The following is a 17,098-nucleotide window of genomic DNA, read 5'->3' on the forward strand; positions in this document are numbered from 1 at the left end:
CCTTTCTCTTCTTGCTTGCTTCTTTCTCTGTCTTCTGCTCCTCTACACTCGCAGCGGCAGCGTCGTGACGTCACTACCCGGCGCCAGAAGCCGGGAACTAGGCGCCAGGTAAATTTTAAAATGCGGTGCTGCTACGGTGCAGCACCGCATTATTGCGGGCGGGCGGGGGTACGGGCAATCTGCCCTCGGCCCGCATTATTTATGTATAAAGTAGTCCTTAGTGCCGCCCCCCAGAGGCCGGCTCCCTAGGCAGCTGCCTAAGGCTGCCTTATGGGAGCGCCGGCCCTGGATGCACACAATATACAGCTCTCTGTGTACCTTCTTTATCCCCTATAGTGTCACTATAATAAAAAAAAACACATAGCTACTATAGAAAGAAGCTTTTGTGTTAGAAAATGTTCATTTTTCATCTCCTTAGACCCATTTAATCACAAGACAGCTTTTACAACTTTTTTTTTTTTTTTTAAATATAAAATAATGCCACATTTGTACTCCACTCTGAAGACATTTATACAAAGGGGTGCAAAGGAAAAATGTGCAGATGTTTGCTTTCATTTTCCAAACTACATTAAAACAAGTGCGATGTATGACACAACAATCCAATCAGCGTGACAGAAACCTCCCATTAATACACTGTGCAGTTGGAGGATACAGCTCCTTCAATTATCTAACTCTTAGTCTGTGGCTTCCTACTTTAATCAATTACCATAATGACACTGCCCCTGCCCCTGTCAAATGGAGCCACCCTGTCCTCACTCAAACAAGTGGACAGGTCATTGCCTCATCTCTTGTAGCTGTGAACCTTCTAATTATCTGATTGGCTCCATGTTGTTATGTTCCTGCCCACATCAAAATTGGACATGATCAGGAGACATTTCGTATGAGCAGGGGATGAAGATTGAATATAAAAAGGTGCTCAGAACCTAGTCAAGCACTCCTGAAAATGAGTATTAGACTTGGTAGATATCTTACAGCACTTGCACTATTGCTACATGTGCCTCTACTAGCACGGGTTGCAGAAAATCCTGTCATTCTTTCTTTGTATCCACCATTTGCTACTATGAAAAATCAGCAGCAATAGGCAGTGCAAGATCTGTGTTAACATATCAAATACAACTTTTGCAACACAATTACTACTTCTCAAAATAGCTTTATATGGCAAAAGACAATGGCCAAAATTCAAAGAATGGTTCAAAATGGTGTTACAGTCACATTTTACTTTATGTTTAAAATTCTGAAGATAGTTTAAAGATAACTACTATAAATTATAAAAGTAATCTCAACTCTGGGATTGACTCAAGAAACCTCCAAATTTTATGTGAAAATTTGTGCCTGCAAAAAGATCAGTCTTCAGAATTGTAACGCCATAAAATTAGTGCTAGATCCTTTTACTTTAAATCTTGTATTACCATCTGCAAATTCAGGCTGTAATATATGTTTGGCTATAAATCTGTTATTATTTAATAATAATGACATTTAAAGACTTATTTTTTTTTTGCCAATTTGGCTTGTAAATGGTCATGGGAACCTATAGATTCTAATGACCCCCTACCAACTTGTGTTTACATCTGCAGATGGTTTCAGTGGTGTCTTTAGGATACTGCCTGCTATATTTACTCGTATTCACTTCAAGTGAATGCAAAAGGATTAATGGAGAGTCCTCCTCTCACCCCTTTATGACAACAAATGCAAGCGCTGGTTACCAACGCATGTCACACGCGTGCCTCTGAGCTTTCCCAAAACTGGGGGCAATCAACCCAAGGCTAAATACCATTTTGATATATATCTTTTTAACTTATCGCTATGGTTGTATACTAAGTGGGCAAGTGTGTTTTATAATTATGTTACATGTTATCTCGATAAATAACAAAAATATTAAGTTGAATTCATGACATTTGTTTCATGACTTGACAACACTACTACTCTGTGCTTTTGGGGACCTTGCTCCTTCCATTATTAAATCCTCAGTCTGTGTCCATCTGCTTGACTCAATTAATTTCCTCAGATGATGACACTGCCCCTATCACAAAAAGCTCTGTCCTCACTAACGTAACTACCCAAGTGGATAGTGATATTCCTATGTTCTATAATTGGTAAATAAATTAGTTACATAACGCATGAGCAGAAAGTGAAGATCAAATAAATTAAGGTACCCTAGTTAAATGTACCTAGAAATCTTAGTAATGGCAGAACAAACCTGTCCTGGTTACATAATTCAGCATTCTATGACCCATCCTCCCCCATGTGCCGTTTAAAATGGCCACAATCAATATGATATCCATTACTTACACACTGGAGGCAGTTCATACTCCACTTCAAGAACCACGCGTTCACCAACATTCTTCAGCAGGCTGATGATCTCATCGTGACGGAACTTTGTAAGGTTGATGCCATTCACACATTTGATATAGTCTCCCACATTCAGCTGGTCACTTCTGTAAAGAACACTGGACTGTCAGATTGGTGCAAACTTACTCCTCATATACTATATGTTGAGCTCAAATACAAGGTTTACCAACAGAAACACCTTTTTTTCATTGGTGTTACTTATACCACTTACTAATTATACGTATATAATTTTATATATATGGTAGCAAAATGTGTGAATTTTAAAAAGCAGATTACTACAACATCGACACATTTTATTCAACTTTCTTTTTTTTCAACAGACCATGGCGATGTGATCATGTCAAGTTACTAAAGAACCTGTGAATGTCAATGTAATACAATTCAAAGTACAGGTCTGAAAAATGCAATATTCTGCAATTCACACTTCTGTAAAAATAGCCTCTTGAAACTAATAGTGAAAAATAATTTACACATAAGTGGTACAATCTTCACGTGTGAAACATTTACATTACATGAATATTCTTAAATACAATCAGGAATATTATGAATCAATTATTAATACACACAGAATTCTATAACAGATTTACAATAATGAGGTACCTATATAGATTCCAATACTTTTTCTTATTTTACTTAAAAATACACTAAATGTATGAGGTTGTTCGGTAGAAGACAGTATTTCTCCTCACCATCCATTTAAGATGTGAGTTAACAAAATTCAAGCAAGGAAACAGATTATTGAAGGACAGAAGTGCTACAGAAAGTCACTGTCCAAAGATATACATTTTCGAACAAAGAAATTGTAGCAGAAACAAACTATAAATCCGGAATGCTTCTTTATGTGCGTCTCTGCTTGTCCGCCAAGTACATTTCAATTTGCTCGGCCACTTTACCATGTTTGAAACACCTAAGTTAAATCCACCTGCACCTCGTCTTGTTGGTCGGTGGACCACAATCTGATATTAATATACTGTATATATATATATTAAAGGCTGTTTATTACGGAGCTAAAACACTCTACATAAAATCTTGGTTTAACAAATATCCACCATACTCTTTCACTCCATTGCAGCAGTTTGTCATGTGAGAAGGGAGGTGCTTCTCCAGTATGCAGGCAGGATATGAGTGGCTGCACAGAAGTACTCTGTGTGCATTAGACACATGGGCAGCGCCACAAACATAACATCACTCTCAGCTATTTGACCTGTATGAGAGCCACTGTTAAGATGTATGAGGAGAGTTCGTTGTCTATAGTGGAGTAGGAAGGTAATACTTTACTTTTTAACAGAACTGCAGTGGAATCTCCTCTTAACACGCAATGTATTTTACCTCCACAAGTCATGATTGAAAGCTGTAATTTTGTGACTCAGTGGTGCTTAAATTAATCATGATCGTGAAGGAACACTGGGGCAATGTTTAGTACTTTTGACACCTAGTTTGTTTGAAGCTTTTGATTATATTAGCAAAGTGCTTCAAGAAAGTGCAGGATGTGTACAAAATACCTCCACCTCCAGGACCTCATGGGTGGCGGACAATACAAGACCTGTTGTGCGAGAAAATAGCCGTCCCACAAAGTAGGCACGCCCCTGTAAAAATGAACTCATTTAAATTTATTCCATCCCGCAACATTAATTCTTGTTTTTCATCATCAGTACAAAAGTAAGCGCACTTGGTGCCCAATCCACACCTGGCGAGGAACATTCTTGATTCTCCTAACAACTCTCATTCACAGGTGCAAATGCTTGCACACCTGCAGACACGGCCATCCTTTCATCCAAGTCCATGAACTACCCTGTATATCCGGGATAACTGTACACTGCAATTTTACACTTTTTCAGCTCATAAATGCCCTTTAGAAAGCAGAGATAATAGATAAATCAGTGATTTATAGTGTTTTCCAGCTGCACCTCCACTTGGGGATCTGTAACAATCTTGAAATACAGGTTGAGAATATGATGAATTATACTTGAAGTGTGTTAGATTAAGAAACAAAACAGTGTATGATAGCTCAAATGCACATTTTATTATGCTTAAAAATAATCATATACGCTGATAACTAGGAAGAAACTTAAAATGTTGGACATCTATGTCTGCCCCACCATATGCCAGATGAAAAACCAGGTTATCCAGATCAGATAGTGCTCTAGTTACGCGTTTTGGGTGGTGCCATACAATTACATTCCTCACCTTAGCAGCATTAGAACAACAATCCAATACAATGCAATTATATTCTAGTATCCTGCATAACCACTACTGCTTCCAGTATAATACACCACTGCTTTTCCATTAATTCATGTATATCACATCAATATCAATCACTATTCCAATCATCACGGTCCCCATAATATCCATACACATCAACTTCAATAATCAAACTTCAGCATGTGCTCAGTAGCAACAATATCCTAGCACTGCAATATAAATGTCTCTTCCTTTATTACTTTTCTCCCATAACAACCACTGCTGTCTTGCTCCCATTAACAATCCTTAAAAATATTAATCTCATCATGTACTCAGCAGCAACCATATCCTAGTACTTCATATAAATTATTTTATTACTCTACTCCCTTAAAATCGTTGCTGAATCCTTGTTCCCATATGCAATCCTTATCCATAACATCACTTCTTCCATTAATAACACTACTCCCCATAACAACATCGCACTGTACCTATAAATGCATATAACACATCCATCTCAGTGGTATATATCACTATCAATCATCCCCTCAACATAATAATCAACAATTTACAATCGGCCCCATGTTCTCCTATCCCATACTAAGCCTGTCCTTGTAGGTTTGTATATTCCATTACTCATAGCGTTGACCCATGTGGTTTGGGGTAAGTGATGGTTGAGGGATAAAATATTATTGATCTCTTGAAAAGTCCACCAGGGAGAGGGGGGGGGAGGAGGGGGAGGAGAGAGAGAGAGAGAGAGAGAGAGAGAGAGAGAGAGAGAGAGAGAGAGAAGAGAGAGAGAGAGGAGAGAGAGAGAGAGAGAGAGAGAGAGAGAGAGAGAGAGAGAGAGAGAGAGAGAGAGAGAGAGAGAGAGGAGGGTGGGGGAGGAGGGGGAGGAGGGGGAGGAGGGGGAGGAGAGAGAGAGAGAGAGAGAGAGAGAGAGAGAGAGAGAGAGAGAGAGAGAGAGAGAGAGAGAGAGAGAGAGAGAGAGAGAGAGAGAGAGAGAGAGAGAGAGAGAAGAGAGAGAGAGAGAGAGAGAGAGAGAGAGAGAGAGAGAGACCATATGTTTGCCTTTTCTTTTTAACCTATGTCTTTGGAAGGAGCCCTGTGCAGAAAATAGTGATTTTGTTCTCCATGTGTTTGGGAGTCTGGTCTCCAACAAAATGGAGGATTCCTCAACAATCCGCCTGTTGTCCTAAATCCAACACCACGAGTTGGAATTTTATTTAAAACTAATAAAACATGCAGAGCAAGTGAGTCAAAACATAATGTGGTCTATGCATAGAATTGATCATCGAGCCATTGAAGTATAATTTGGCCCAACCATTTTTATAATGTTATTGGTACAAATCCTGTTAATTCAATGTAACTGGCTTTTCGGAATATCTCTAAGAAATTAAGTTTTATATTCATTATGCACATTACGGTATTTGTGTCTACTTCTTTGAAGTGTGCACAGGAACATGAATGTCTCTCCTCATCTATAATAATGAAAACAAAAATACTGCTGACTAGCATATGTGAAGTTTAAATGAAAAGCCTTATTATTAGCAGAGGCTATATACAATTTCAATGATGTACCTTTTCAAATTATAAATCAGGTCATCAATATAGATTTTGCACGTATATATGAGTTCATGAAAATTATTCGACCGGAAATTTTGCGAAAAACCCTAAAAGGTACTTTGAAAGACTGAGTGTTGCCAAAAGGTCCATTGTTGTAGCTAAAACTCCTATTTGTATTTGAAATAATGTGTTGATTAAAATTAAATACATATCCTAAAGATGATTGATTATATGTTCCTCTGGTAAATTTGTGAGGTTAGATAAGGACCAATAATTCGTCCTCTATGCATTACTGATTGTTGATCTCTGAGATGAGGGACTTGAGATCACAAGTTTCCCATGTGATATTTTCAATTAGATTAAAAACATCAGTGGAATCCTTGATAAATGAAGGGCATTTATATACTAATAAACCAGAGCCCAGGGAAAATCGATTGGATAAAACAGCCCCAGGGCCTCTGGCACGGAGAAGCTTAGCAAAATCGATTGTACCGGTAGTAGTGCAGAATTCTGAGACGCCAATTACTTCAAATTTAGAAGAAATGTACCAATCAAAATAAGAGGGATTTCTTGAGAAGGTGTAAGATATCATATTTAATTTTCAAAACAACTAAATATGAGATCAGTAGGTTGTATTGGTTGATTATTCTGACTAGTCAATACACTCAATGTCAAAGGGATTTTTGGGTGTAACTTTATATCTAGGGGAAGGATTATAAATTAATGGAGAATATCCTTAATATGGACCCAGCTTTAGAATCCATTTTGCATTATAAACATAGATTAATCTACACAGAAGCTAGTAACTTAAAAATAGCTCCCTCTATAAAATTGGCAGGCGTGCCAGAATGGAATATTTGCCATAGATGTAAATGCTTAAATTATGCCCTAAGCCTAAGAATTATTTTTCTTTGTTGGAAATTCCTTTAAAATCAAGGATTCTCATTCATGTCTGTCTATCGATGCAAACTATATGTTAAGTTGTCCCTGCTGTATATAATATGTGGGCCACACTATTAGGTCTATAAAGGAACAAGCATAAGCATATACGAATAAAGCCAATAAACTTCCAGTTTTCAGGCATTTTACTCATGTCATTAGAATTAATATTTAACTTGCTTAGGCATAGAAATGGTTAAGTCTGATAACAGAGCTGGTGACTGCCTAGGCTCTTTAAGAAGAACCTATTGGATTTTTACATTGAACACATTTTCTCCCACTTGTTTAATGATTAATTAGATTTTAATGTTTTTCTTCTGTAGTAATTTATTACTAACAGCTAATAATCTATATATGATTGTCTTCGCTTTATTTATTTGATATAAATTTTGCTTGTTAATGGATTTTATTCTACAGTTACATGCAAGTAGGACAACCTGATTGCATAGATCTCTATAAAGCTTTGTTCGGCACTGCCTACATCTGGTGTTCTGGTTGCATGATGAAGTGGGGAGATCACCGATTTGTGTCCGTCATACGGAGGGGCAGCTGTCCTGTTTCTCCCAACTGAAGTGCATATGAAGTTTACCACAATAAAAAAATACTATTAATTGAAGACTGTTTTTTACTTGATCAAGCACACACCCAAGTATTATTCAGTGTTTCAGATTCAGCAGAAGTAAAATGTTAGACATATCTCACAGTGCTCATTGGGCATGATAATGACACTATTATGTTTATATTCATACAAGCCAGCATAGCTAATGTTAAGCTAAAAGTGTTGCTACATGCAGTGAGTCACTGGAAACAGCAGCTGGTTTTTCTTTTAAAGTTCTGGATATTCTTAAAAAGTAAAAAAAAAAAAAAAAAAGTACACATCTCAAACAAAATACGGTAATGGTTCAATGCCACATTCCATAGTAGACCTCTTTCATGAAGATGTAGATAGAAAATCATATGGCAACATTTTACTTAAGGCTTTGTGATAACAGTAACCGAGCAGTTCTCTTTACGCTCCTGCAGCAAAAATTTGCAATATTGAATATATTTTAATGATCTGCTACATTGGCAATCTATTTTACCAGTATCTTAACTATGTGTGATAATTTAAATCAACAATTTTACAACATCGTTCATTTCTATATTTGACCTTGGGGTGCCATTTAAGTTCACAAAAGTAAATTACAAATAAATCTAGCTTGTCAGAAAACTGTATTCATTTTGAATATTTATAACAAAAGAGAAACAACGTATAGCAAGAAACCTGTATTAAATTAGTACTGACAACATGCATTCTGCTATGGAAATGTTAGGATTTGGACATGGCAGTAAGTACTGTAGGAAACATATAATCATATCCCACTGCTAAATAATGTGTTTCAGAACTCTGCAAGATACAGCAGAAGAACAGTTCCTTCTGCAGAACAGGCCACGTGTGGATCATTGAATTTTATTGACAGGACTAGAAAAGGTCTACAAAGGTGTTTTCAAGTATAATTTTGATGGTAAATACAATCTTATTCAAAGCTAAAATAGTGACCAGGTAGTCAATGGTATGTTATTTTAATTGTGAATAGATTTCACAGTATAAATCAATGAATGTATTAAAGATTACCAGAAGCTGTCATTTTATCTATCTATAAAGTCCCTGAGATGAGCAGTATCCTGGAATGTGATTAACACTCTTGTAGATTCTGACAACTTTGATTATAGAAGTAACTAGTACCATAAATACTGGACTTTCATACAAAAGTAAATATACTTAAATGTTGTGCGGCCATAGAAACACTTGACAAACACACTTTAGATAGGAGATGTTGAAATGATATGATAACACTTTTACCTGTACATAGGGCGTGGTATTGACCTAGGAGCTCCCATGGTTCTCTTAAGCTGGGTACACACTACAGAAATTTTCACCAACTTTTTATGCCGATCGATTTTACATCCGATCGATGGTCCGATCGCTCGGTCCATGGACTGCATACACACTAGCCTTGTTTTAGACGATAAAGGGAAGAGCAGCTGTCCCGTTAGCAACTTTTTACAGCCATGTTGTCGTGAGCAATGACTGTAATTTCGTACTCACTGTTTTGGATTGGTCGGAAACTTATACACACTGCACAGCGGAAACAAGATTGGACCGAAAATATTTAATGGTACGACCAACCAAATATGGGGACAATTTTCCATTTGGGCAGACTTTCGACCATCGTGTCACTACACACACTGACCCGACTTTTGAACGAGCAGCCGTATGTCGGCTGGTTGAACCGATTATTGGACAAAAAACCCTGTAGTGTGTACCTAGTTTTATTGTAAAACTATTGTGTGTTACCCAACCATAAACATAATTAATGTTACATCATTAATTCATTCAAAACCGAAGTATCAATAAAAAAAAAGAAGCTGATGCTGGTCTGTAAAATTAAAAGCCATCTAGGGTCAAAAGGACATATACTGACTATTCAGCCAGAAACAGTGTGTGCTCCAAGAGCAGCCTCCCAGCACCTGTTGATGAGAATAATACAATATATGAAACATCTAGTTCTTTCTGCCATCACATTCAGAGTTCCTATGCATCCAGGGTGAAGGTTACAGAGCATGTATATGAGCTTACCTAGCAGCAATTCCTCCTTGACGCAGGTTTGAGACTCTTGGCTTTCCATCCTTGTCAATTCCACCAGACACTGTAAGTCCTAGTGTTGTTCCTTCTTTCTTCATTAACTCAACGATTGTTGAGCCCTTGAACTCTTCTGTTAAAAAGAAAATTATTTCATTAATACGGAACCTCAGAAATATGTCTACACAATGTGATTTAAATTTATGAAACAATTAAGAAAGATTTGATTCTTTTATTTCCAGACAGTGATAAATTGCGGAGTCTTATTTTATGGATTATTATTCTTATGAACTCTGCATCATGTCATACGGAAATCATGTCAAAACCCATACAGCAGAAAGTCATTGTGAAAAGCATTACACTAAATAACAGAGGATTTTTTTTTTCCTTTCACACATTAATAACCAACACATAATGCCTGTGAGTGGGTGAGAGAGCATGAAGGGTGAACAGTCAGTTTTATTATCACAATTTACTGAAGGCTTTAATTATGTTGTCTGGCTGTTCTTTCTCTAAGTGGAAGGTGCTGTAATAATCTGTTTTGCAGCAATACTTCTTTTTTGCAGCTTGTTCATTCTTGAGACAGGAGGTCATTGAAGCCAATGAACCTTTGTAGATGCATATTTTGATTATATTATACTGTGGCTAAGTTTAAAATATGGGTGTCCTCTAGCTGTAGCACATAAAAGAAAGCCTGTGATCCACAGCTGAGCATTCGGTAGCAGTAACCTTGGAGTTCAAAACCAATTTTTTTCTGCTCAGCTTGATATTAGCTACTTTCAAAATAAACACAAGTGTCATGACTCCATATTTTCACATGAAAATATACAAAAATATTTTTTTCCAAAATATTAAATATTTACTTTATACAATGGACCCCAAGCTTGCCAGCAGGGCCCTCTTACCTCTCTGTCTGTATGTATTACCCAGTATTGTTTTATTAATGTTTGTTCCCAATTGTAAACCACTAAAGGAATTTGCTTGCATTATATAAATAAATGTTGATGATGATGAATGGACTGTCTGTAAGTGCTCTTATATTACTTTATCTGGACATATACTGGCCAATCTGACCTGACTGTCGGGAGGCTGGATCACCAATCACGTACATTTATATGTATGACCAAACCTGAACGATATAGAGTTTTGGCACATAAAATGGTCAGATGAGGTCATCAAGTTTTAGTTTGACATACAATCGTTTCCCATCAGATGTAGATTGGGATTGTTTGTCTTTTGGAGCCCATATATGGAGCAATGTGTGGCCAATGATGTATAAAGTGGCCTAATTGTCCATCCTAATCACAGAGGGGAGGATGCACCTACCCCCACAAATCTGTAAAGATTTTATTGCACTGTACCACATTTTTAAAAAATTAATTTCTGAAATGCAACAAGCTAACAGAGCATTTTTCAGTTACATAAATTATATATCATAAATATAACAACTCTAATAAACTTAAATTAGTCCCACACAGAACACCAAAAAGAACATCTATGATCTTGTAATTATGTACCAGTTGTTCGTGTAAATGATAGTGTTTATAATAACTTATTTGCATTCAAGATGTCTCCTTTGACTTTATGAATTGATCAAACACTTACAACATACTTAAAGTAGAGTTATATTACAAACTATGTTTCCATTATCCGGGTGACAAATTGTGTGGACGTAACTCACGCCTAATTACAAAATTTTGCATGGATTAATGCATAACTAATGGTATCTTTAGACACAGCAGTCAATGTGACCATCCATTTAGCTGCACAAACTTTTGTCTATTAAATATTCTATTATTTTACTAGGCTCATATTATATATTGTAGAGGTCTCCTTATTCAATCTTAAAGTCATGAGTAGATAGATCCTTTATACACACTTGTTGCCTCATAACAAATCCTGTCAATCCATAACAAATGGACTGCAGATAACAACTGGAAGTAATGCTTTAACAGATTTGTTTATGTTTCATGAAATTAACAAATCTGAAGATGAAGGGAGTGTATTGTTATCCATCAGTATGGTAGGCATAGGATTCCTTTAGTATGAGCCCACACAACACTGATAAGAAGGCTTCCCAGATTGCTCCATCTTATGTCCGCTGCTTGTGATTATTAGTGCAGCAGACACACAAAACAGAAGGAAGACACTTTTTTTTTATCTAAGTCTTTGAGGCTTCAGAACAGCCATAAAGATTTGAACATCGAGGTATAGGAGAAGAAAAGGAGACAGTGATTTAAAAAAAAATTAAAAATCAGAAACTGATCACAGTTAATGTTGTTGGAGGTCAGAACAATAATTTTGTGATGTTTTGGTGTAGGTAAATCAAACAACTGGTTTGGATTGCAAAGTTGTTTCATAATGTAAGTTATTGCAATAATATCTTGGGCCCCATGAGAGCACACTCCCCATCATGTGTCCTGCCCCCTGTACCACCCCTGTGAGCAGCACTGCATCTCACATCCTACCTCCATATATTCACTATGTCAACCAAGTGCTGAAGCACCAGAAATATGTCCACTAGATATTCTTATGGCGAAAAGTAAACAAATTAGTGCATGTGGAATGGCCCAAAAATCATGTTATACAGTCCTATAACTTCACATAAAACTCCACAAATAGCATTCCAAGCTCAGATAAATGGTCTATACAGCAACAATAGCTCACTGACAATTTGGGGAAGGGGGATTCACGCACTGTGCACTATTATCGTTACTACGGTAATAGTGCGCTTTATTATTGTTAGTGCAGTAAACCTTAATGCTGATTATTGCTTGTTGCTCAGGGAGCATAGTGCAGAAATCTGAGTTAATATTACCGTGTGATCGGTAATAGTGCACAGGCCGCGTTACTTTTGAGGGTAACGCGGCTAATTGAATTCCTCCCTGGAATGGAACCATGTCAGTAGCAGGTCTGGTGTTTCACAGCAGAATTGCACATGTTGGACATGCTGGACTGTGTCTCAATGTCAAATCTGGGGAGGGCCGAATTTCCCATTTTTACCAAGTCGTGAGATAATGTTAGTAACAGGAATGGTCCATTTAGAGAGTATAAATATTATAACAAGGAGAATATCCAGTAAGTATCGTGGTTTCACATGACAAATACGAACATGTGTAGCACTCATTCATTACATTTTACAGTAGGGTCTCCACCATACTATAACAACTCACTAAACACCCCTGAGAAAGTCTGTCTTAATATTTGTCTGTGTTGTTGTGAGACTGTTGCTAAGCCAGGTAAGAGGGCTTCTTAATTTACCTTATTTACATGGTTAGTAAAACATAAAGGACATCTAGAAACCCCAAAACTAATTCACTAATTTGTTGCATAAAACTGTCAAATCAGCCAACTTCAGCAACATTTGCTATTTGGTGCAGAGCTCAGAGGTGGTGCAGCATTTCTCTCTGCCAACTGCATACCTCACATAGTCATGCGGAACATCTGCAAGGTTGTACACCAGCCAAATCCTCACATTTCCCCCGGCATCCTAAAGCTGGGAAGGGGTTAATGTTTCCTACAGTATAATGTACACCATATGCATAATTGAACTTTCTCCTTCAGGCTGTAATCTAGCTGAGTTTTGAGGTTCATGTACAAATAATTGCAATCCAAGTGCATTTGTCTAGAAATGTATTACTAGTGATTCTACAGAAACTGGAATCAGGTACCATTCATCTAACTTCACTTCTGAACAAGAAGTTTCTTCAGCAATTAAATATGATGCTACTCTGCTCAAGCCTTTCATACTCTGAAACTGCAGTTTAAATAGACCATTTTGTTAAAATACCACATTACATGTATAAAATGTACACTGTATTAACGATTCTGCACCAGTTTTATCTTGCAGAAGGAGATATTTTGCCATATTCAGATTCTAAATATTAAATTTTTTTATTTTATTGGAGAGAAGATTTTATCCAATACAAACAGCACAATATGCTATGTCCCAGACAGGCTTCACCCAGCCTGTACAAAAGTAAAGGATAAGCTGGCCCAGGACACAGGAGTGAAATAGTGTCAGGCCACATAAGAAAATATGTATAGGAGTCTGGCAACGCAGCTGTAATCTGCCCGACCCCTACTCTGTGCTCAGAAGAGCAAGGCAGGGAGGGGGGTTTGCTTTACTGAGCATGTGTGTCCTGCGGTGTGGCATCAGAAGTGGCCGTCTTATTTTCTGCTCTTCTGAGAACGTGGGCTTTAAGCAGGGGTGCTTGGGCCTCAGACGAGGTACATGGGCCTCAGAGCGGGAGGGCACCCTAGCATCCCCCTCACCTCTGGGCTAAGTAGCACTCACACCCTTTGCACCTACAATAGCTCCACCACAGGAATGATAGCCTACCTCTGCTTGCAAGTCAAGCAGTCAGACTGTACTGTGCTCTCTCCCAGCTGGCTTTCTCAGTTCTCTTTATGTTCTGCAATGCTGTGCTTCACATGCACCCCCCAGAATTACCAAATAAGAGACAAATGCAGATGAGGCTGAACAGGTCATCAAACAGAAGCAGCTTTAATTTGATATTATTCTTTGTAAGCAGCAGACTTCATCAAAATGTGACCTCCTACGCATAACGCAGGGAGGTCACACAGTGCCAGTGGAAGGCACTTTAGGGGAAATGGGGTTCTAAAGCGCATCTGTATGGGTTTTGGGGAAATTGGAGGGCATGAGATTAAGGGTAATGTGCTGCTCTATTGAAGGTTAGAGGACGTGGTGACAAGTTCACTTCAATGTGTCTGCAAAGAGGGGACTTCAATTTTCAATTGACAAACTGTACAGGACCATATTTGCATTGAGCATTCTATTTAATTTTCTGTGAAAAATTTTGAACAGAGGAAGAATGTACCCGTTACCAGCGCGTTCAATTAGTATCCATTACAGGCATCCAGGAGAAGTCATGACTGCTCGTTTTGAGCAGTTAGTGAGGGGTGGGCTCACCTATAGAGTATGGCTCTAAAAGGCCTATCGTATGCTTGTTTGCAGGTTAGTGGAGAGGGTAGGGCTCCACTGCCCGCCAATAAAGGGGGAATTTCAAAGTCCCTAGCTGTGGGAACAAAAGTTTCTTATATATTACAAGCAAGCACATAAATGTCAACAGGGAAGCACTCACAGCTTTTTACTCGCATCCAACTTTTACTATCAGTACTTTCTTTATTCCATCAGTCAACATTTACTGAAATGGAATGGAGGCTTAATGCTAAATACATCTAAATACATTTTCTTTCTAAGGTGCCTATGCCCCTAGCTGGAGCCAAAGCGGCTGCTACAGGCAGACGTTTCTCCAGTGCTTCTGCCAGTTCTATAATACAGAAGTAAATCAATTTTATTCACTACCTTTAAATGGCACAGGGGGTTGTAATAGGATCTCCCACTTACAAACCCAATCTCTCAGTTTTAAGCTAGTGCTGTTAGAGGAACAGAGGGGCCCGGGGAAAATATTTTTATTGAGCAGACCGAGGCCTTCAACTACAGAGAGACTTACCTTAGTAAAACCTTTTACTAAGTAGTGCTTTAAAATTCAAATACATAAAGACCCAATAATACTTGTAATGTAGTGCCCTTTGTCTAATGTTGGCCAGCAGGGTTAATATCTGCAAATTCTGGGATTCTGCGGTAGCTACTGTGGTGTCCTGCCAACCTACTGGAGTGGGCGTGACCATACTCCATCACAGGGCTCCTCTATTTCTGTGAAACAGGTCCAAGATTATTTATAGGATTAAATGTGCTAACCAGTCAAATATGTCTGGTACATTGCTTGCAGATTCCTATTGGTCTGCACTGTCACACCCCCATATAATGCACACAAAGCACCAGCTGCACAATGATACACATATGAACATCTGCCGCTCAGATTATTAAACAGGAGAAAGAAAAATGAAGGAGCAGGAGAAGTGCATTATACACAGAGCCTTGCGTGGAGGCACCAATGGCATCCAGTACAAGCTATTTGGGCATGTGCATAAAACTATACCAGGTATACAGAGAAGTAGCAAGGGTGCCAGTCCATCACTCCTAAACACATCAGTATAACGCTGTGCGCCATAATTAATGACTTAATTATTCTTCAATTTCATCTTACTGACAGCCTACGTTAATTCAGAGAGTGCAGACCTGTTTTTACACAATGTGGTGCCATGGAAGAATCGGCCCGGCTCCTGGACAGAGAGCTGCAACCATGTAGAGAGGCGGCTGGCTCCTTGTTGCATCATAACACTGTCAGTGGATGGGAGTCAAGAGGAGCCAGAAAAAGGAAGAAGCAGAGACAAGAAGAAGAGAAGCCGAGAGGAGTCCTAAGATACATAAACTACTGCAGGGTTTGGAAAGAAGCAGGGAAGAATTGATAGTGGGTTGGAGAGAATAAGGGATTTTATTTGCGACACATAAATATATGGCACATAATATACGACTAACAAAATAAAAGATACGGCTCATAATAGTCAACATGCTAAAAACCAGTAATATATGCAAGAGGTGGTAGTGTTTGAATAAGCAATAAAAGCCTCCATTAAATGTGGAGGCAAACGTATATGCTATTAACTTGTTATTGAGATTGGTAGGGAGGAAACATGTATGTTTATTAAATTGTAATGCTATTAATTTCAAGGTGGGGGAATACACTTATTAGATTCACCTGTCTAGTTCTTGGTAGAGCCCTTTTGCCCCCAGAACAGTCTGAATTGTTTCATGGATTCAACAAGGTGCTGGAAACATTCCTTAAAGATTCCGGTCCATTTTGACATGATAGCATTAAGCAGCTGCTGCAGATCTTTCTGCAGATTTACCTTCCGTTCCACCACATCTAAAGGTGCCCTACTGGATTGCGATCTTGCGACTGTGGACAACATTGGAGTACACTGATCTCACTGTCATGTTTATGGAACCAACTTAAGATGAAGTGTGCCATGTGAAATGGCACATTATCCTGATGGAAGTAGCCAAGATGGGTAGGCTATGACCATAAAGATGCACATGGTCAGAAAAAATATCCAGATTGGCTTTTGCATTTAAACAAATCTTAATTTGTATTAAGGGGCCTAATGTATGCCAAGAAAACATTCCCCACACCATTATACCACCACCCCCAGTCTGCACCACTGAAACAAGGCAGGATGGATTGATGTTGCTGCAACAAAGTTCTGACCCTACTATCCACATGGTGCAGCAGAAGTTGAGATTCATCACAGCAGATGGCGTGTTTACAATCTTTAACTGACCAGTTTTGGTGAGCCTATGTCCACTGTATCCTCAGCTATTTGTTTTTAACTGACAGGAGTGAAACCCGGTGAGGTCTTCTGCTGCTGTAGCCCATCCACTTCAAGGTTTGACATGCTGTGCATTCAGAGATGCTCTTTAGCATACCACTGTTGTAAGGCAGGTTATCAGAATCACTGTCATCTTCTTGTCAGCTTGAACCAATATGACCAATCTTCCCTGACCTCTCTCATTAA

The 17,098-nt window shown here is 38.4% G+C and overlaps 1 protein-coding gene across 16 annotated transcripts in view; it reads right to left on the reverse strand.

Moving 5' to 3' along the window:
* Nucleotides 1–17,098, reverse strand: part of GRIP1 (glutamate receptor interacting protein 1) — a 473,755-nt gene that overhangs the window by 116,443 nt on the left and 340,214 nt on the right. For all 16 annotated transcript variants that reach the window (XM_075209477.1, XM_075209466.1, XM_075209465.1 and 13 more), the window contains exons 3-4: nt 9,653–9,788; nt 2,290–2,435 (exon numbers count right to left, since the gene is read on the reverse strand). In XM_075209477.1, the coding sequence (XP_075065578.1) occupies nt 2,290–2,435; nt 9,653–9,788 (282 nt within the window). The remainder of the gene's footprint in view (nt 1–2,289; nt 2,436–9,652; nt 9,789–17,098) is intronic.

Source organism: Mixophyes fleayi, chromosome 4, assembly GCF_038048845.1.
Source record: "Mixophyes fleayi isolate aMixFle1 chromosome 4, aMixFle1.hap1, whole genome shotgun sequence".
Classification (NCBI taxonomy): domain Eukaryota; kingdom Metazoa; phylum Chordata; class Amphibia; order Anura; family Limnodynastidae; genus Mixophyes; species Mixophyes fleayi.